Source organism: Chiloscyllium plagiosum, unplaced genomic scaffold (genome assembly GCF_037043375.1).
Source record: "Chiloscyllium plagiosum isolate Xiang-an unplaced genomic scaffold, Cpla_swu_hap1 HiC_scaffold_5, whole genome shotgun sequence".
NCBI classification, from domain to species: domain Eukaryota; kingdom Metazoa; phylum Chordata; class Chondrichthyes; order Orectolobiformes; family Hemiscylliidae; genus Chiloscyllium; species Chiloscyllium plagiosum.
In genome coordinates this window covers 20,416,008-20,438,934 of record NW_028270143.1, presented here as the reverse complement: position 1 = coordinate 20,438,934, position 22,927 = coordinate 20,416,008, and the positions used below count along the sequence as shown (strand labels likewise).

The 22,927-nt window shown below is 39.9% G+C and overlaps 1 protein-coding gene across 3 annotated transcripts in view; it reads right to left on the bottom strand.

Moving 5' to 3' along the window:
* The window catches only part of LOC122550233 (triple functional domain protein), a 581,330-nt gene that overhangs the window by 221,291 nt on the left and 337,112 nt on the right, over positions 1-22,927 (bottom strand). For all 3 annotated transcript variants that reach the window (XM_087987024.1, XM_087987025.1, XM_087987026.1), the window contains exons 19-24: positions 22,562-22,676; positions 13,558-13,673; positions 7,525-7,647; positions 6,755-6,943; positions 6,538-6,653; positions 4,409-4,475 (exon numbers count right to left, since the gene is read on the bottom strand). In XM_087987024.1, the coding sequence (XP_087843150.1) occupies positions 4,409-4,475; positions 6,538-6,653; positions 6,755-6,943; positions 7,525-7,647; positions 13,558-13,673; positions 22,562-22,676 (726 nt within the window). The remainder of the gene's footprint in view (positions 1-4,408; positions 4,476-6,537; positions 6,654-6,754; positions 6,944-7,524; positions 7,648-13,557; positions 13,674-22,561; positions 22,677-22,927) is intronic.

The window sequence follows — 22,927 nt, the reverse complement described above, 5'->3', positions numbered from 1 at the left end:
GCTCCTCGCCATCTCCTTCCCTTCTGACCAACAGGGATAGACTCTGTGCCAGAGTTCTGTACACCCATGGCTTACCCCTACTAAGTCCCCCAACCCCAACAGTATCCAAAATGATATACTTGTTATTGAGGGGAATGGCCACAGGGATCCCCGCACTGTCCCCTGACTGTAACCCATCCGCCTTTTTCTTGCACCTGAGGTGTGACTACCTCCCTGTAACTCCTCTCAATAACCCCCTCTGACTCCCGAATGATCCAAAGTTCATCTAGCTCCAGTTCCAGTTCCCTAACACAGTTTTTGAGGAGCTGGAGTTGGGTGCACTTCCTGCAGATGAAGTCAGCAGGGAAACTAGTGGCGACCCTTACCTCCCACATTCTGCAGGAAGAACATTCAACAGCCCGAACCTCCATTCCCACTATTTTAATTTCCCAAAGAGACTACTGAAAAATAAAGAATTGAAAAAAACTAGTTACCTTATCAATCCACCGCACTGAATTTTTTTTTGGTTCGAAGAGGAGGATGGGTAGGAGACACTACCTAGGTAATGTTTCGGGTAACGCAACCACCCAAATCTATTACTTCACTTACTCATCTGTCACACGTCTGCTCCTGCTCATCGTGCGCTTTGCCTATTCACGAGCTAAGTTTGAAAAACTTTGTATCTGAACTACTTATTCTCTTGGAACCGGTGGGACCTTTCTGCCATATTAAGGAAGCTGAAGTGAAGACATGCATGTGGACTCAAAAGTCAGACATACTGATTGCAGGTTCCAGACATTTTTGGATCTTACACTCCTTGCACTGCAGTGTGACTTGTAACTTATGTTCATGGCAATTATTCTGCCTACGCCATATAGTCTCAGCTCTTCAAGCTGTAAGTTCTGATAATTCAGCAATAGTACCTGATCTAATAGAACAGTGATATTGACTCTTTCATCACGCTTTAATGAAATTTAACTTAACATAAACAACTTCTGTGAAACTCAAGTCATTTGAATCACAAAATTCATCTATGAAAGCATCAGTTATCTTTTCAATGATATTGAGGTCTCTGCATTATGTAGCACCTTTCTTTGCAGTTCTGCAACTGTGTCCTACTTCCACGCATCTTCTAGAAGACCATCAGTCTTACAAATTTAGCATTCTTTTGTCAAGACTTAATTTTGCCTGTGAGGCTTTACTGTTCTGCAGTGCTGAGATTGACTTACTTCTTCTAAAAGTAATTATTAATGTTGTAAAGCTGTAATAGATCTGTATCACTTCATTACTACTTTTAAACTGTTTTTAAGGCAGTTACCAATGCTGCTTTTAAATTCTGTAGCAGCAAGGTTTACTAGCTTCTAAAGTATTTTATTTGTTTACCAATCTTCTTATGTTTATACTGCTATATTGAACTCTTCAATGAAGCTTTAAATTGTATAAGTACTGACTTAAGACAAATGTCAGAGGCAGGTTCTTTACTCCGAGAGTGGTAAGGGTGTGGAATGTCCTGCCTGCAAATGTAGTTATCAGCAACATTAGTGAGATTTAAACATTCCTTGGATAAGCACGTGGTTGATGATGGGAGGGGGATGGGCTTAGATTAGTTCACAGGTCGACGTAACATTGAGGGCCCGAAGGGCCTGTTCTGCGCTCTATTGCTCTTTGTTCTATGTTCGACTGCTTTGAAGACAATAGTCTAAAACAAAACGCACTCCTTTCTGCACCGATTTGAAAATAATGTTCTTTCCTGTCTCCTTTATCAATATTCCTGTCAAAATTATGTTTTGATTAGCAAGTCACATTGTGTTTAAATTCTTAATTTCTTCTGACTTTTCTTTTTTCGATTCATTCAAGGAATGTCACCATCATTTCCCGCCTCAGGCGACTGACTGTGTGGAGTTTGCACGTTCTCCCCGTGTCTGCGTGGGTTTCCTCCGGGTGCTCCGGTTTCCTCCCACAGTCCAAAGATGTGCAGGTCAGGTGAATTGGCCATGCTAAATTGCCCGTAGTGTTAGGTAAGGGGTAAATGGAGGGGTATGGGTGGGTTGCGCTTCGGCGGGTCAGTGTGGACTTGTTGGGCCGAAGGGCCTGTTTCCACACTGTAATGTAATCTAATCTAATCTAATGGTCTGGGCCAGCATTTAATGCCCATTCCTAGTTGCTTTTGAGATGGGCTGCCTTTTTGAACTGTTGCCCAGATTCGAGATGCAAGCTCTGTTTGAACTCTATCCCATTTAGGTCAGTGATACAGCCCACAGGACTGGGGGGAGGAAATTACTGGGCCCTGACCCAAATTTTTCACATCAGCTCTGGTCACAGAGGAGGTGCTACAGGACTGGAGGACAGCCAAACTGGTTGCACTTTATTATTATTGTTTATTGTCCCTTATTGTTTTGTAGTATTTATAAATGATGAAATGAGAATTGAATGATAATTATGTTTGTGGATGACATAAGGATTAGCCAGTTGGTTGACAGCGAGAAGGAAGGTGTTAGGTTACAGGAACATATAAATGGATTGGTCAGATGGACAGCTCAGTAGCAGATGGAATTTAACCCTGATAAGTGTGAGGTGATGCACTTCAGAAGAAGGAACAAGACAAGGGAGTAGTCAAAGAATAGTACAATGCTCGGAAGCTCAGAGGAACAGAAGGATTGTGAGATGTTTTGTCCACAGATCCTTGAAGGTGGCAGGAAAGGTTAACAGGTTAGTTAAGAAGGCATATGGCACAATTGCCTTTATTGGTCATGGCATAGATTATAAGAGCAGAGAGGTCATACTAGAGCTGTGGTTGGGCCACAGCTGGAGTATTGTGCACAGTTCTTGTAATAATTACTTATCTGGCCCTTGACAGCCTTGCAGCTGTGCCTCATGAAACCTATTCTCAATGGAAGTGATCCTTATTTTGAGAAATGACAGATCACTTTTACACTTCCTTGCCTTTCTGGTCTTTGCACCATTTTGTAAAGTTATTCTTTGCTCCTAGGGCCCCACACAGCCTTCTTCACTACAGCCTCTGTATTTTTAAATGCTTTTCTCTCTTTTCCCAGAACCTCTTATCAGCATCATGAAGGTTTGACCTTGGAGTGCTGAGCTTGCCCTGTTACTGTTTCCATGGCTGCTGCAATTTCTTTGTATTAATTGCATTTCAACTATTGTCAGTGTGGTCTGAGAGCGGCAATACACTTAACTATCACATTCACTTCAGAGACTTAGTTCTTCTTGCTCTTCGGGACTTTTCTCTGCATGACAGTGCTATCAGCGTGGAACTTGAATCTGTACAATTTGGCATTTGCCATAGCTGACACCTTGCGATCTCTTCCACCTTTGCTACTATTGGACAAAGGATAAGGGTTGTTTGAGCTAGTTTGCTAACATCAACTTTCCTTTGTCTATGTAGTGCCCAATGCCTAGTCAATGATCAGTGGCAGAGGACAGATCATTGCTGAGTTGAACCAGAAGTGGCAGTTGTCTTTTTTACTTTATTACAATATACATTACTAATCAGGCATAATTACTAAGGACTCTTGGGAGATTACAGAATACATCTGCTGCTTGTAAAAGCCAGTCGAGCTTCCTGCCTTCACCCAAAGACTGTGTGTCATCATCAGACTGGGCAATTTCAACATTAACTCTTTCAAGACCATTACCATGTGCAACAATAAACACTATACATTCTCTTGGAAGTTCTCACCGCCACCATAATTAGGTAGCATTCCTCTTAGACAGAGAGAAACATAAACAGAGAGGAGGCTTTGAGTGGTCTAGCTGGCTTGAATGTAAATAAATTTCCAGGGCCAGATGAAATGTATCCCAGGTAGTTGAGTTGGGCAAGGGAGAAAACAGCAGGGTGCTTGCAAAAATTTTCAAGTCTTCTATGGCCAAAGGAGAGGTGTCAGAGGACTGGAGGACAGCCAGAAAAGACTTGAAAATTTGAAGACTTGAACATCCCTGAACATTATTATGTTTAAAATATGTTACTTCCAATAAATCACATTTTTAACAATAATTTAAGTTGTTTCTAAGTAACATCTAGATTTCCAAATGCACAAGTTTCTAATACTAACCACCCATAATACATTTACCAGTAGATGACAACTTACTGATTTCACAGTTACACAGACTAAGACATTAGCTAAACGAAAAACCATTTCTAAACATGACTGTAATCATTGCTAAAAATATATTGATTAGAAGTTTTCAAACATAACACTGTAATTTTAACTGATGCTCTAAACATGATAATAAGCCTATGCTTAAACTTCACAATCTTATTCAAGATTTTTTTTAACATTCAGCCTCTTCATGAAAATCATTAAATATTCCCTTTACTCAATATGCGACTTAGACAACCAAGTTTGCAGGATTTCTGCAATATAATTTCTATCAGTATTCCCCATAAATAATTATGAGAAGAGCAACTTACTTCTAAACACTCTCGAAGATCTCGTACGTAAGCTTTCTCAGTTTGGATTAGTTCAGCCATAATAAATCTGAGGACAAAGCAATAGATTACTTTGCCAGAATTAATAATTATTTATATTTTTCAACTCTTTACCAATTCTGACCTATCTACACAGACTTAGAGAAAACAAACCTGTATTAAGGCATTTAATAATCTTAGGAGTTCAAAAAGAAGAAAGCACAACATAATTTGAACATTATTAGTGACAATTGTACATGCCAGTTGTGTCATATTTTCTGGTGAGTTTTCTACTGTGAGGTCCAGTGGTTTCTCACAGTACCTCACCAAACCCCCCTCATATTCGACCTAACCTGCCCCCATAATGTCACCCTTCAGCCAATTGGAGACTCAAGATGTTCCCAGGACAACCTGCCACTTAGGCAGTTATCCACCAAGAAACCTGCTTCACTTGTTCCCACGCCATCTTTAAACGTCCACTGTGCACCTGTACAAGGGTTGGCAAATCTGCCATTGCCCCTCACCCCACCATAATAGGACATTTTTAGGTAGCATTCCTCTTAGACAGAGAGGAACATAAAAAAAGAGGAGGCGTTGAGTGGTCTAGCTGGCTTGAAAGTAAATAAATTTCTAGGGCCAGATGAAATGTATCCCAGGTTGTTGAGTTGGGAAAAGGAGAAAACAGCAGGGTGCTTGCACAAATTTTCAAGTCTTTTCTGGCCACAGGAGGACAGCCAGAGTACACTTGAAAATTTGAAGACTTGAACATCCCTGAACACTACGGGCAATTTAGCATGGGCCAATTCAAAGGCAGATACAATAGCGACATTACAGGGCTTTTAGATAAGCACATGAATAAGCAAGGAATGAAGGGATATGGACCATGGGCAAGCCGAAGGGATCAGTTTAATTTGGTGTCATGTTTGGTACATCATGAGCCGAAGGGCTTTTCCCATGCTGTATTGTTTTATGTTCTTGATGGAGGGATTAATTACTATCGGCAAAGATTTAAGGTAAGGTTTAGAGGTGATGCGAGGAAAAGCTTTTTCTCCCAGGTAGGAATCTGGAACTCATTGCCTATAAAGGTGCTAGAGGCAGAAACCCTCGTTACATTTAATTAGTATGTAGATGTGCACTAGTGACGCCAAGTCATGCAAGGCTACAAGCTATGCTGGAAAAATCAGATTAGAATACTTATGTGGTTGTTTTTGACCAGCATGGATCACATGGGCTGAAGGGCCTTTTTCTGTGCAGTAGATCTCAATGACTCTTTTAAGTCATTGCCACTAACTTCTGCATTACTGAGATGACAATGTTAGCTTTGCAAGCTCCAATGGCATGAGATGCAGCCTGGTTCAATCCAATAGCTAGGTGCCTGGCCATGAGCAAAAATTGGCCTTGCAGCAGCCTTTCAATGCTAGTTGCTAGTACACCACGTGATGTATGCCTGCGGTTCATAGTATCCAGCAAGTAGATTAGAGACGTGCCATGAGGAACCTGCAGTGTGGACAAATCTTGGATGCCAATGTATGTGAATGGAGGGGTATGTTCAACTCTGCCCATGGTTGATGCCCTGAGACAATGTTTGGTGCTGAGCAACATGAAAGCTCTCTACTGTAAACAGTGAGCTGAATTTGCTGGGTATCTGCTCTAACTTGCATGTCGAGAAGTCTCAACATTAATTTGTTTGGCATGATTGGTAAGATAGGAAGCTGAATATTAATGAGGTGAGTTGTGTTATTAATCAAACATTTATCAAGCAATAATTCACATTAATTAACAACCATCTAATGCTAAATGAGAAATCTGCCACATCATAAGTGCATAAAAGACGCAAGTTCCTTGCAACATCAAGACAGGCCTTGCAAGACACCTTGTGCAATTCTGCCACAAATCTTGCCATAGCCCCCAGGTCATTCAGACTTCTAAAACAGTCCATCCATAATTTCCTCCTTATGGAATATTCTTTACATTGACAAAAAATAATTCATGGTGATTTCCAGCTTGATCAATATTTACATGTCCATACCCCGACAATAGATAGATATGGATGTAAAAAAGTAACTATAACTTAATTTTCTTATATCAGAACTAGAAACCTCAGTCACCAATTGAAAGAAATCAAAACATACTCTTTCCGACGAGCCGATTTACGTCTTTCTTCATTAAGTTCATGTGCAGCATCACGGAGTTTCACCTCTGAACCAGGAGCACTTGCTGGGATGATGTCCAATTGCAAGTCTTTGCTCTGCATTGGAAAATGGAGTAAACAATGTATAAGTTCTCAATTCATGTGAGAATAGAACTGGAAATAGAAGAACAGAATATCTAGTTGCTTTGATATCTCACCCCTTTGGAGTCTGAAATTCCAAGTGCTTTTTCTAATGCTACACGATATTTCTCCATGCGAAGGGAGAAATCCCGATATCGCTTATCTACTGCTGTGACCCAGTTTTTGATTTCCACAGCGTGCGAGTGTCCTTTTTCACAAAAGCCATCAGCCAGCTGTATCAATAGTTTCACACGATCTTTGGTTTGCTGTACAGAAGGACAAACCAAACTCAAGATGCAGGTATTGATATTTTATTGATAAAAATAGCTTTGACCACTAATGTAAAGATTAAGGTTATCTTTAATCAGACATTAAAATATTGTCATCATGTGCTGAATTAAAAGTACTAATTTCAGACATTTAAAAATAATGCCAAAAGTGAACGTAATTTTTGAACACAACAACAATAGGCATAACTGTTCTCTAACATGCTGTCCATCTTAGTTTCCAAATGCTCAAAATCTTCAAACTATTAAATTAACTCAGGCATTCAAAGATGTAAATTTCTTCCCCATCTACAATGATGCCTATATGGAAACTTAACAATCAAGAATTTCAATACATTTTTCAAGACAAATTAAACATCAAAACTCAACCTACAATATTAACCTGCATTTGAGTCATAATCCTGCTCTACCTCTTCTCCTATCCTGAGTTCAGTAGAAAAATGGTAACATCGCTTAAAATACTATAGCACCATTCAGGGAAAGCAGAAATCCAGACTCTGCTTCATGTATGGACTGACTTTACATGACTATTTTTTTCAAACCCAACACATCTTGCTCACCTTTGCAGTAATTTGGAACTCTTCATGTTCTTTTAAAAGCTCCTGAGTATGTGGGATGCTGGAGCCTGTGGATGTATGGGTGGAAAGATAGAACTCGCCAGTATCATGAATCCACTCCAGAGCCTAAAACAATTGAAAGGTACTGTATCATAAGCAGGGACATTCACAGAAGCAGAATTACATGCATTAATATGAAGATCAATGCCCACTAACACTTCTTAATGGCTGGATTAAAACCTTCAAACTTTACACCTGCAGCACAGGCCTCTCAGGCATACTTCTATTGTATCCACACATTCTCATTGATAACATTAAAATATATAATGAAAAATTATAGTATTTAACTTATTAAAAAGTAAAATTCACTCCATTGAGAGAGATTTTGTGAAACACGAGTTTGATAGTTTTAAGTATTACCACTAAAGATAAAATATCATATATGTCAAAAATCTGTAATAAGAAGATAAAATGCTAAAAATACTGAGCAACATGTGAAGGAAGAAGCAGAGTTAATATTTTATCAAAATTAGGAAAAAAATTAGAGATGCAGGCGGAGAAGAGAGAGAGGTTTTGAGTACAGGTTGGTTGGGACAAGAAAAAAGGTTAGCGTTTAAAATAGGTGATACTGTTACTGATTGTGCTAGGCGAAAATGGTGGAAGTGGTATTCCCATTTTCATTGGGAGTAGGAATGGACTCAGAAATGTTCTTGTACAGCACATTTTATAGTAGAAGCTGGCCAGTCAAAACATCAACTGCTTCCACTGATCTGGGATTTCGGCATCCTACTCAGTCTACTCCTGTGTGAAGACCCTGGACTGTGAATATTATACCTGCTAGGAGAAAGTCTGCATTTTGTGGGTTTACGTGGATAGCCAGGAAACAGTGTGCATGCGTGTGCGTGCATGTGTGACGTGTGTGGGTGGGGGTACTGTGATATGATTCTGGGACATGTTGGTTACAGAATCTGGTTTCCTTTGTCTATAAATTGCATAAACGTACTGAAACCGTAAAACTATCAAACACGTCAAGAATGGTCAAGAAGTCCAAACTTCCCACAAAGTGTCAAATTGTGTTTTTGTGAATGACTTTTTTTTTCCCCCGATGGAGTGTGCATAATAACATAGAATTTTAATGAGTATAGCTTAGACTCCACTTAGACAGGAGAAAATAAGTGCGTTGACAGTAGGTGAAAATGGAAAGGGTGGATCTATGGGTTGCTAAAGGAAGCATGGAGACCTTAGGTATGTGTAGGGAGATTTAATGTCTATGGAGAAAGTCAGGACTACAGATGCTGGAGATCAAAGTCAAGAGTGTGGCGTTGGAAAAGCACAGCAGGTCAGGCAGTATCTGAGGAAAAGAATCGACGTTTCAAACATAAGCCCTTTATAAGCCCTGAGGCATGTGGGCTGGGGGGCTGAGAGATAAATGGGTGGGGGGAGGGGTTGGGGTTGGGGGGGGGGGAAGGTGGCTGAGAATGTGATATGTAGATGAAGGTGGGGAGGTGGTGATAGGTTTATGACCATCAATGGGGGATGTGAAGAGGACAGAAGGTGGCATGGGTGGGACAAGAGGAAATGAGAGGGGGTAAGCTGAGAGAGTTGGAGAAACACTTCATATTTCACTCTTTAATTTCAAGTTTTGGGCATCATGCTGTAAGCCCAGACAGATTTCCTGCCCAGCCTGCATTGGCAACTGGCATTCTCCTCCGCTCTTCTCAAATCACCAAGCTAGAACTCCACACCAACCTGCACCTTCCACACCAATAATGGGAAGTACAGACTAGGGGGAGATGGTAACATAGTGGTAATGTCACTGAACTCAGCTGACACTAAGCTCTGAGAAACAATGGGCTCAAATTCAATTAATATATCTGGAATGTAAAGCTTTTCTTAGTAATAGCGATCATGAAACTATCAGATTGTTGTAAAAGCTCATCTGGTTTACAAATGTCCTTTAGAGAAGGTATCTGTTGTCCCTACCAAATGCAGACCCAAAGCAATTTGTTCAACTCTTAACTGTTCCAAGAAATGGTCTGAAAAACCACTCAATTCAAGAAAACTTGTTAATGGTCGGGTTTGTGGAGCCAGGAATTTCCTTGTTTCTACTCACAGTCTAAGGATATGGAGTACGCCATTAAGCTCTGAGATGAAGAGAAATCTTTTCATACAAAGAGAGTGGTGAGCCTGTGGAATTCACTGCCACAGAAAGTGGTGGAAGGGAAAACATTTAAAGGAGTTAGACACAGTTCTTAGGGCTAAAGAGAACAAAGGATATGAGGAGGAAGTGGGAACAGGGAATTGAGCTGGATGATCAACCATGATTATACTAGGCAGACTAGGGTCGAACGGCCTAATAGCCAACACCTGTTCCTTTTTTTTAATGTTTCACGTAACCCGGAAATTAGTAAGTTAAGGTCTTAGACCTAGAGGGTCGAAGCAACAAGAAAAATAACAAAGCAACAAAAGGTGTGCATAGATTCAGTATGCAACTTAAAGGTGTGCTGGTGTTTGAAGTAAAAATAAGAGTAAAACCGAAAAGTACAAAGGAAACAAAATGGAAATACAAAGTTTATGATCAAAAATTGTTAAATTCAGGGTAGCGTCTGGAATCTGCCAGGTGCCTCGCTGAAAGTTGAGGTGCTGTTGCTCGAGTTTACATTTAGCTTCACTGCAATGAAACAACAAGCTGAGGGCAGAGATGTCAGTCTGAAAACAAGGCACAGAATTAGACCAAGGCCAGCTGAGGCTCAAGGATTTACTTGTGAGTCGAACAGAGGTGCTCTGCACCTTATCATCCAATTTGTGTTTGGTCTTCCCAATGTACAGGAGACCATGTTGTCAGCATCAAATATATTATATTGAATTGAAAGTAATAAATGTATATCATTGAAAGCAAAATACTGCAAACATTCTGAAGAAGAGCTATAGCTGATTCAAAATGTAAACTCTGTGGATAGTTCAATTAGGGAAGGGGCCATATCAGACCTTGTATTGGGGCATGAGCCGGGCCAGGTGATCACATTTCAGTGGAGGAGCATTTTGGGAACAACGATATCAGAATTCTGTAAGTTTTAAGTTAGTTATATATAAGGATAAGACTGGTCCTTGGGTGACAATGCTAAAACGGGGGAAGTCTAATGATAACAGTATTAGACAGGAACTGGAAAATTCAATTGGAGGTAGTTGTTTGAGGGTGAATCCACATCTGACATTTAGGAGTCTTTAAAAGGCCAGGTGATTCAGAGTTCAGGACCAGCATGTTTCTGTGAGGATAAAAGGTAAGGATGGCAGAATTCAGGAACCTTACATGACAAGACATATTGAAAATTTAGTCATAAAGAGAAAGGAAGCTTATGTAAGGTTTAGAAACTGAAATCAATGAAGGCCCTTGAAGAGTATGAAGGAAGCAGAAAAGAACTTAAACAAGAAATCAGGACAGCTATAAGGGTCCATGAAATGTTATTTTATTCTTAATTTTAAACCAAGAAAACATTTTATACCTATATTAGGAACAACAGGCTAAATAGGGAAAGCATAGGTCCACTAAGGGCAAAGGAGAAAATTTATACGAGGAGCCGGAGATAGTGAGTGAAGTCCTCAATGAGTATTTCGCATTGGTATTCACCAAGGAGAAGTGCATGCATGATGGTAAGATTAGGGAAGGGTATGTAGGTATTCTGGGGCATGTCAATGTTAAAAAGGAAGTGGCATTGGAAGTCTTGAAAACATTAAAATAGGTAAGTCCACATATACTGATGGATTCTGAAGGAAGGAAAGGAAGAGATTGTTGGGGCCTTGACAGAGATCTTTTTATCCTCTTTAGTCACAAGTGAGGTCCCTGAAGACTGGAGAATTCCTGCATCAGAAATCAGGAAATTATAGGCCAGTGAGCCTTACTTTCAGTGGCAAAGAAGTTATTGCAGAAAATGCTTAGGGACAGGATTTACTCACATTTGGAGAGCAATGGATTCATTAGAGATACTCAGTGTGCCTTTATGCAGTGGAGGTCTTGTCTCAAACTTGATTGAGTTTTTTGAGGAAATGGCAAAGAAAGTTGATGAGAATAGGGCAGTAGATATTATCTGCATGGACTTTACTAAAGTATTTGCCAGGTCCTTCATGGTAGGCTGTACCAGATGATTCAGTCACACAGGATCCATGGCAAGTTAGATACAAAATTGGTTTCGTCCTAGAAGAAAAAGGGGTAATTGTGGACAGATGTTTTTCTGACTAATAGTCTTTGACAGGTGGTGTTTTGCAAGGTTCAGTGCTGAGATCTCTTTTGTTTGTAATATACATATATAAATGATTTCAAGAAACTATAGGTGGCCTGATTAGTAAGTTTGCGGATGACCCAGAAATTGATGGAGTTGTGGATCATGAAGAAGGTTATCAACGGATAGAGAAGGTTATAGACAAGTTTGAAAGTTAGGCGCAGAAATAGCAAATAGAGTTTAATCTGGACAAGCATGGGATGATGCACTTTTAGAGGTCAAATGCAAGAAGAAAGTTTACGGGAAATGGCAGGACCCTTTGGAGCATTAATATTTAGAGGGATCTTGTGGTTCAAGTCTTTGGCTCCTTGTAAGTGACAACAAAAGTGGATAAGGTGGTAAAGAAGGTTTACAGCAAACGTGTCTTCATAAAAGTTGGCAAGTCATTTTGCAGCTGTATGACTTTATTTGGGCTACATTTGGAGTATTGTGTGTAGTTCTGCTTGCCACACTATAGGAAGGATATGAAGGTTTTGCAGACAGAGTGAAAGAGATTCACCAGAATGTTACCTGGATTAGAGTGTATGAATTTTTATAAAGAGAGCTTGGACAAACTTGGATTGTTTTGATGGAGCATCAGAGGGTGAGGCACGACCTGACAGAAGTATATAAAATATGAAGTGATGAGAGGCATGGAAGGGTGGATAGTCAGGTATGTCAAAAACTAGGTGGCATAGATTTAAGGTGAGAAGGTGCAAATTTAAAGGAAATATACGAGGTAAATTTTTTTTCATTAATACAAAGGGTAGCAGATGCCTGGAACACACTGTCAGGGGAGGTGGTAGAAGTACATACGTTAGCAAAAGTTAAGAGCCATTTAGATGAAACATGAACAGGCAGGGAATACAGGGTTACAGACTATGTGCAGGATTAGTTTAGAATGGCATCATGGTCATCACATACATGGCGGGGTGAAGGCCTGTTCTATGCTGTTCTGTTCTTTCTTCTATTTCCCTGCACAAGTGCTGGCAGATCTGCTGAGTTCTAACATTTTCTGCTTTTATTGGATGTAAATCGCTACTTCAACTGGAAAGAGGGTCTGAAGTCCTTGACAGTGACAGCAACAGAGATTAAAGGTGTCGTGTGTTTACATGGAAGGGATGTTGAGGCTATGCAGGGAGTGAACCAGGGTATTGCACAGAAAATAATCCCTCTTGAACGCTTACAGAGGATCAGAAGATGCGTTTGCCGCTAACTCGCAAAGCTACCTCAACATTTCCTCACACTCTATAGTATAAGGATTCCAATCAATTCTTAGTTCCTCCATTTTTATCACATCAGTTCCAATGACAATATGCCATATCAATGTTTCTGAGAAATTATATTTTTATCTCAAGTGAGTAGATACTTCCCACCTCCCACAATAATGGTCCTCAACCATGTTTGTCACATTTCCTGTATTTCTGCAGTCACCCTTTCCCTTCTCTACCAGAATTATGATAGGATTTCCTTTTCCTCACCTTCCATCCCAACAGCCTCTCTAATCATGATGTCACCACCAAATTCATCTTTCCCTTCCCTTCTCTTTCAGCTTTCCAATGGGACTCTAACCTCTTGTGATACTTGGACCACTTCTAAATAAAATTATTGGAAATACATACGTTATGTGTTTGATCGAGTGATGAAACCATTCCTAATGTTTCAAGTTTGTGCCCACTCTTTATTTTCTCTCATTTAGCAAAGTGAAAAAATAACTCTCTTAATTATTTATTCAAGAAAATAATACACACATGCGTGGTCAAGCGAGTACTTTTCTTACCTGTTTAGCACTCCTCTCAAAGACCACGTACTGCTGGCATTGGTCCAGTCGCTTCTTTCTCATGGTCCAAAAATGCAATACTCGGTTCTCCCTTTGTAGTAACTCATTAAGAATGTCTGTAACATGTGAAGATTGTACCATGTTAATGTACAGAAATTCTACATGACAGAAATGTATTTGAATGAGGAAAAATAAATATGTAAGAGTTAAAGAAGTGACAGAGGATGTGATAGTCTTTAGGAGTGAATTACAGATTCACAGGAATGACAATGACTTGCATTCGTAAAGCCCTTAACAAAAAAATGTTTGAATATTTCAAAGAGGGATAGTCAAAATATCAAGCAAAAGAAGTACATTGTAAAGAGAGTGCTAAAGGAGATGATGATGGAGCTACTTAGAAAATGAATCTCAGAACAGTAGGCTAATGTAGCTGAAAGCATGCCCATCAATAATAATCCAAAGTGATGGGAGAAAGATAGAAAAGGGGCCAGAATCAGAAACATACAAAGTTCAAGAGTAAAGTTGAATGTCTAGAGAAATTCACAAGAGACAAAAGAATAAGACCAGAAGAGTAAGCAAAGTTGATCTCTTGCTCCTGACCTCAATGTGAAGTAAACTGTTAGGGAAGGTTGTGAATTCAAGTTATTAAAATTTTCCAGAAGATATAGATGTTGTCCCTAGGAAAGAATAACCACTCACCAAACCACTTCAAAAAGGCCAATTAAGATGTAAAAGTACAATTAAAAGAAACCTACACCAAGGATGTCTGACAAAAAGGAATGCATTATGTAAGATTTCATTAAAGCAAATGGAAAATGCAATGAGAGCCTGAGAAATAAACACAACTAAAGATGTTCAGTTATATTACCGAAAGGTACAGAACTTTGATGATCAGAACAATCAAAACAGTTTGAGAAACTAAAATAGCAAAAGTGTAAATGAAGATATAATAGAACATAGTTCTGATTCGTTATTCTGCAGTAACTCTAAGTACAATATTATAGAGATTTCTGAAGACAGTATAATCGTTTCTTGACAATTTTGGGTGACGTATGACATGCAAAGCTTGTGACCAGATTATGTACATCTGAGGCTACTGTATTCAGGGAGGAAATTAGGATGGGGAGAGGGGGAGTAATGTTGTGATTGAGAATTGAAAACACTAACTACCAATGAGTTTCTGCAGGCATTATAAATATCCTAAGTAGTATCTAGCAGTAACAAGAATGAAAAATGCAATTCCTAAGAAATAAATTCAGATAGTTTTGGCTAAATATACATACAAAAAACTTCCAATTAAGCTGAATTAGAAACTAGCCAAAAGAATAAAAGAAATATTTGTCAAAGGTGCAACATCAAATTGTGGATGCAAGTGTTCATTGAGATTCCATAAATTTCAGTCACTGCTCCTGTTAATTGTCCTATCAAATTAATTGGTGTCCAAACTAATCAGAAACATTAACAAAACAAACTGCACAGTTATTACATTTGCTGTTGACAGAAAAAAAGGAAAAGTAAAAGAAATAGTGGATACATCTAAGCCAGCATAGTATGTAATTTGAAAACAAGGATGTTCCCATGTACCTTCAACCCATGTTCATTCGGGAGACAGAGGTTCAGAATTAGAAGGTGCTGCCAAAGACAACACGGTGACATGCTGCAGTGAATCTTCTAAACAAAATAGTGGATTCAATAGTGATATAATGCAATAGTACTGGAGGGAGTGAATACTTAGGTTATTGAGTGAGGCACTAGTCAAGCATACAGCTCTGGGTTTGATAGTGTGGACCATCTTGAGTGTGGTCATAGCTATACCCATCTAAGCAAGTGGTGAATATTCCATCATATTACTAAGTTTTCATCTTTCGAGTGGCAAAAAGAAGCCATTTGTAGTCGAATATCAACACTTCTGACAGCCACCAGCTTGGGCTAGTCGAGTTTCTGATCAAATGGTGACCCTCAGGATGAGGATAGTGAGGAAATCGTTAATGGTAATGCCATTCAATATCAATCAGAGACTATTAGATTCCCTCTTGTTGGAGTTGGATTTTGTGAAACGTTTTGATTGCCACTTATTAGTATAAGCTGGAAATGTGTTGCTGGAAAAGCGCAGCAGGTCAGGCAGCATCCAGGGAACAGGAGAATCGATGTTTCGGGCATAAGCCCTTATTCAGGAAATGGGCTTATGCCCGAAACGTCGATTCTCCTGTTCCCTGGATGCTGCCTGACCCGCTGCGCTTTTCCAGCAACACATTTCCAGCTCTGATCTCCAGCATCTGCAGACCTCACTTTCTCCTCACTTATTAGTATAAGCCTGATTGTTGTCAGGTTTGGTCACATACAGGCATGGAACTTTTTATTAGCTCAGATTGTATATCAAATAGAATCCTGTTTAACTATCAGCAAATCACCTTATGACATACGGAGGCTCATTGACAAAGCAACTGAAAATAACGAGGCCAAAGTATGCCACCTAGAGGAATTTTCACAGCAAAGACCTGGAACTGGGTTAGTCACTTGCAAGAACCACATTATCTTCCTTTGTGCCAGATACGACATCACTCCTGACTCTCAATGTTATAAATTTTATTAGGATTCCTTGGCATCATACCTGGTTGAATGCTATCCTGATGTCAAGGCAACTTCATAACACTACTGCATTCCAGATCCTTTGTCCATGATTGGATATAAAGAGCTATGAAACTGAGTACAAAGGAACCTTGATTATCCGGCATTCGATTATCCAAATATCAGATTATCTGGCAAGATTGCAAGGTCCAAATGCTCAGCTAAACTATGTTATCTAGCGTTCGATTATCCAGAATTCAATTAACCGGACGAAATACTGCCTGCCCATGTCCTTTGGATAATCGAGGTTCCTCTGTAGTTCTGTCAAAGCTGAAACGGAGTGTCAATGTGCAGCTTATTTTCAAATGTTGCTTTATAGTGTTATTGATAGTTCTTTGCAATACATTGCTGGTGACTGAAAGAAGATTGTTAGAGTAGAAAATGGTCAGGTTGCATTTGTCATTGTTTTTGTATACAGGATTTACAGAGGCAATTTTCCACGTTGTCAGGTAAATTCAACTTTTTAGTTATAGTAGAGCAGCATGACTCAATATATGGCACATCCTAGTTTGATTTCTAATTTTAACTACAATGTACAGTATTTCACTTATTTGTATCGGAAAATACAGCAAACGAAGAGATTTGTAAAATGTTTTGGGGGGAACTTATAAACTAGGCAAATTCTAAATTTTGTCGCTAATGACAAAATCGAAAGGATACCCAGTGAAGATTAGCAGAGATTATCTCTCTAGATTTACAAGATTATCTAACAAGAGAATTAGTAAATCAAAGTTCAGGAGAATTAATGTGAGAGACCAACAGATAAAAGAGTCAGTGACAGTGGACACATTATGCCTGATGGGAACAATGCAACAGTCACAGACAATACTGTCACAGACACAAGCATGTGTATGAAGGGGAATAGTGAGAGCAAAAAGAGAGTGGGTGACCCTGAGGAAAATCAGATACGCTCTCTTGTTTTCACTGACTCTTGCACTGAGGGGAAAATGTGAGAATCAGACAGTGAAAAGATGAGTCTGAGGAGAAAGATACTGAATCAGTGCAAGTGAAAGAACATAGCTGAGGGGAAACAATGTCATTGACAAACAAGCCGAAGGTGAAATAGTGCAAATGTCAGTGAGAACAATGCTGAAGGAAAACAATGCACAAGTCTGCAGAGGCAAAAATCGGTGATGGAGTATCAAATATAAAAGTTAGTGGGAATGGACAGCGCAAGCCTGAGGAGAAATAGTGCAAGAGTCAGTTAGATCTGAAAGTGCAGCTAAAGGCAAAGAGCGTTAGAAACAGGGAAAGCGGAGAAGTAAGAGGGTAAGACGGATCAGTAGATTTCACACAATCAAGAAGGAGAGATCATATCCATAGTGAGACACAGCCCAGGTGAATATATAATTCAGAGAATTTGGAGGCAGTGTGTAAATAAAACTGGCAAATCTTTATTTTCTTGCTCCATTTAAAAAATTTGAAATTTAGTAGTCTAGTGAAAAATAGTTGACTCAGCTGACTGAGGGACAGTGAGTACTGCAGATTAGAATCAAGAGAGTGGTGCTGGAAAAGCACAGCAGGTCAGGTAGCATCCGAGGAGCAGGATGCTGCCTGACCTGCTGTGCTTTTTCAGCACCACACTTTTGACTGAGGCAGTATTAGCAGTCAATTATCTCAAACCTGAATAGGGCCTTTAGAGATGATAATTACTACTGAAGCTTAACTAGTGTGAGTCAGCTCAAGCTCATTTCAGCTTCAAAAGATGTGAATCTCAAGATTTAAAGAAAACTAACTTTGATGGTATGAGACACACATCGACTAGGATAAGCTTGCCAAGGAATTGACAGTGGATAGGCAATGGCAAGCACTTATAGAACAATTGGAGTGACTTCAACAAGTGTACAGCCTTGTCTGGTATAAGAGTAAAACAGGGAATGGAGCTCAACCATGGCTAACAAGGGAAATAAGAGATTGCATTAAAGCCAAAGAGGAAGCATATAATTGGCCAGAAAAAGCAGCGAGCCTGAGTACTAAGAGAAATTTCAAGTTCATGCAGAAGGGGAAAATAGAATAGGAGGGTAAACTTGCAGAAAACATAACAACTGACTGTAAAAGCTTCTACAGATATATGAAAGAGAAAAAGACTAATGAAAACTGGAAATGCTAGGGGACAGAAGGTCAAGCAGGAAGGAAGAATTAAAGGAAATACTTATTTAGTCAGGAAATGGTATTGAGGAAATTGATGGGATTAAAACCTCAAAGGCCCCAAGGACCTGATACTCTGCATCCCAGAATACTTAAGGAAGTGCCCCTAGAAATAGTGGAAACATTGGTTGATAATTTTTCAGCATTCTATAGACTTGGGAAGAGTTCCAATGGACTGGTGGGTAACTAATGTTAGCCTGCTTGTTGAAAAAGGAGGGAGGGAGAGAAAATGGGGAATGATAGGCCAGTAAGCCTGTGGCCAGTGGTGAGGAAAATGCTTGAGTCAATTATTAAGGACATAATAACTGAGCATTTGGAAAGTGGTGACAGATTTGGTCCAAGTCAGCATGGATTCACCAGAGGGAAATCACAGAGTCATAGAGATAGACAGGACAGAAACAGACCCTTCGGTCCAACTTGTCTATGCCAACTGGATATCATAAATTAAACTAGTACCATCTGCTAGCACTTGGCCCATATCCTTCTGAACCCTTCCTACTCATATACCCATCCAGATGTCTTTTAAATGTTGCAATTGTACCAGCCTCCACCACTTCCTCTGGCAGCTCATTCCATACATGCACCACCCTCTGTGTGAAACAGTTGCCCCTTAGGTTCTTTTTAAATCTTTCCCCTCTCACCTTAAACCTATGTTCCCCAGCTCTTGACTACCTCACCCCAGGGAAAAGACCTTGTCTATTTACGCTATGTATGCTCATGATTTTATAAACCTCTATAAGATCATGACTCAGCTTCCAAAGCTCCAAGGAAAATAGCCCCAGCCTTTTAACCTCTCTCTATAGCTCGAACCCTCCAACCCTGGCAACATCCTTGTAAATCTTTTCTGAACTCTTTCAAGTTTCATAACATCCTTCCGACAGCAGGGAGACCAAAATTGCACACAATATTCAAAAAGTGGTCTAACCGACATCTTGTCCAGTCTCAACATGACCTGCCAACTCCTATATTCAACATTCCAATCGATAAAGGAAAGCATACCAAATGCCTTCTTCACTCTCCTACCAATCTGCAACTCCACTTTCAAGGAGCTATGAACCTGCGCTCCAAGGTCTCTTTGGTCAGCAACATTCCTCAAGACCTTGCCATTAAGTGTATAAGTCCTACCCTGATTTGTCTTTCCAAAATGATGCACCTCACATTTATCTAAATTAAACTGCATCTGCCACTCTTCAGCACATTGGACCGTCTGATCAAATTCCTGTTGTACTCTGAGGTAACCTTCTTCGCTGTCCACTACACTATGTTCACATTCAAATCATTTATATAAATGATGAAAAGCAGTGGACCCAGCACTGATTCTTGTGGCATACCACTGGTTACAGACCTCCAGTCTGAAAAGCAACTCTCTACCACCACCCTCTGTCTTCTACCTTCCAGGAGGTTCTGTATTCACATGGTTAGTTCTTCCTGTATTCCATGTGATCTGACCTTACTAAACAGTCTACCATGAGGAACCTTATTGAACACCTTACTGAAGTTCATATAGATCATGTGCACTGCTCTGCCCCCATTAATCTTCTTTGTTACTTCTTCAAAAAACTCAATCAGGTTAGTGAGATACTATTTCCCAAGCACAAAGCCATGTTGACTATCCCTAACCAGTCTTTGCCTTTCCAAATACGTGTAAATCCTGTCCCTCAGGAACCCCTCTAAGAATTTGTCCAAAACTGATGTCAGGCTCATTGATCTATAGTTCCCTGGCTTTTCCACAGTAGCACCACGTTAGCCAACCTCCAGTCTTCCAGCACCTCACCTGTGACAATTGACGATACAAATATCTCAGCAAAGGGCATAGCAATCATGTCCCTAGCTTCAGAGAGAGTTCTCGGGTACACCTGATCAGGTCCTGGGGATTTATCCATCTTTATGTCTTTTATGACATCCAACACTTGCTCCTCTGTAATACGGACATTTTTGAAGATGTCACCATGTATTTCACCACATTTTATACCTTCCATGTCCATCTCCATAGTAAACACTGAGGCAAAATACTCGTTTATTATTTCCCCCATCTCCTGCAATTCCACACATAAGCTGCTTTGCTGATCTTTGAGGGGTCCTATTCACTTCCTAGTTACCTTTTTGTCCTTAATGTATTTATAAAATCCCATTGGATTTTCCTGAATCCTATTTTTCAAAGCTATGCCCTCCTCATTTCCCTCTTAAATATACTCCTACTGCTTTTGTACACTTCTAAGGATTCACTCAATCACTGCTGTCTATGCCTGATATATGCTTCCTTCTTTTTCTTTACCAGAATCTCAATTTCTCTCATTATCCAGCATTCCCTACAACTAAAAGCCTTTCCTTTCACAATAACAGGAATATGCTGTCTCTGGATTCTCATTATCTCATTTTTGAAGATTTCTCACCTTTCACCTGCGAACATGTGCCCCCAATCAAGATTTGAAGGTTCTTGCCTAATACTGTCAAAATTGGCCTTCCTCCAATTTAAATCTTCAACTTTTAGATCCAGTCTCTCCTTTTCCATCACTATTGATTAACTAATCGAATAATGGTCGCTGGCCCCAAGTGCTCCTGCCACCCACGGACACTTCAGTCACCTGCTCTGCCTTATTTCCTAAGAGTGGGTCAAGTTTTGCACCTTCTCTAGTACATACATCCACATATTGAATCTGAATTTTTTTTTTGTACACACTTAACAAATTCCTCTCCATTTGAACCTTTGGCAGTCCTACTCTATGTTTGGAAAGTTAAAATCCCCTACCATAACCACCCTATTATTCTTACAGATAACTGAGATCTCTTTACAAATTTGTCTCTCAATTTCCCTCTGATGATTGGTGGGCCTATAGTACAATCTCAATAAGGTAATCATCCCTTTTTTATTTCTCGGTTCCACCCAAATAACTTCCCTACACATATTCCCAGGAATATCCTCCCTCAGTACAGCTATGATGTTATCTCTTATCAAAAACACCATCCCCCCATCTCTCTTGCCCCCCTTTTCTATCTTTCCTATAGCATTTGTATTCTGGAACATTAAGCTGCCCATTCTGTCCATCCCTGAGCCACATCTCTGTAATTGCTATGGTATCCCGTTCCATGTTCCTAACTATGCCCTGAGTTCAGCTGCTTTCCCTGTTAGGCCTCTTGCATTGAAGTAAATGCAGTTTAATTTATCAGTCCTACTTTGTTCTCTGTATTGATCCTGCCTGCTTTGACTGTTTGACTTGCTGCTTTTTCCAACCCTACCAGTCTCAGATTGATCTCTTTCCTCAGTATTTTCCTGGGTTCCACCTCCCCACCTTTCCAGTTTATATCCTCCTGAGCAGCTCTAGCGTTGTTTTGACCTTTATTTTCCCCAAAGTTCCAAAATAATATAACAGCTGATAAAACAGTAATTACTGCTTCTAGACTTCAAGGAAATTAGCTTCAACACTTCAAAACCTCCAAAAGGGAGTAGCTCTTATAGTCACAATTTTTTTCCTGTCCTCAATTTTGGATTACCTAGAATCATGCTTGACAAATCTCCTGGAATTTTTAAGCATGTGGCCAATTGAGTGGACAAGGATGATTCATACAATCCTAGAATCCCTACAGTGTGGGAGCCAGCCATTTGGCCCGTCGAGTCCAAACCAACTGTCCAAAGAGCATCCTACCCAAATGCACCCAGCTGTCTACTCTAACTTATCCCTGTAACCCTGCAATTACCATGGGGAATTCATCTAACCTACACTTCCCTGGACACTATGGACAATTTTGCACGGCCAATCCCCATTTCTGGATTGCGGGAGGAACCCCACACAGACATGGGGAGAATGTGCAAACTCTAAACAGACAGTAGCTCAAGGCTGGAATTGAAGCCAGGCCCCTGATGCTGTGAGGTAGCAGTGATAACCCCTGAACCACCATGCCGCCCCACGGTGTAAGTGTACTAGTAACAGATGTCATAGATTTTAAAAATCCAGGGAGAGAATTGGGAACTTATTGTTGGCAGAATCTGGAATATTTTTCCTAAACAGTTGGTGGAAGCTAATGCTACAAATAATTTTAAAAGGGAGTTGAGAGACAGTTACTTATGGATGAGAAAATCACGCGGTCATCAACAGGTAAAGACGGTAAGGGACTGAGCAAAATAGCTCTACCTCCTAGTAGAGGAACAATAGATCAAATGGCCACCTTTTAGGATGTAAGCATCTGTGGTTCTATGATAAAAGTCTAGTTTTGATCTGCAAGATCTTACTTTTCACTTGCTGCTCGGGTGCTTTGACGTGACTCATCATTCCTGGCATGTTGACACTGTTTCTATGGAGATACTTCAGGAAAACATCAGCATTCCTCCTTGCTAAAGTACAGGCCTTTAAGAAAAGGTTAACTCAAATTCAGTAAAAAATACATTAAATTTAGCTCAAATTTTTCGCACAAGCAGAATTTCACTCTTGTCCATGTATGAAAATATCTAAATACTTATACTGATTCATGCTCACATGATATTTGATTACTAATGGTTAAATATTGCAAACTGTACAAAAAAAATACCATAGAAGAGGAGCAGCCTCAAGGCACATGGAGTTACTTATTAAAGCTTCTGACATATCGATTTGTATTC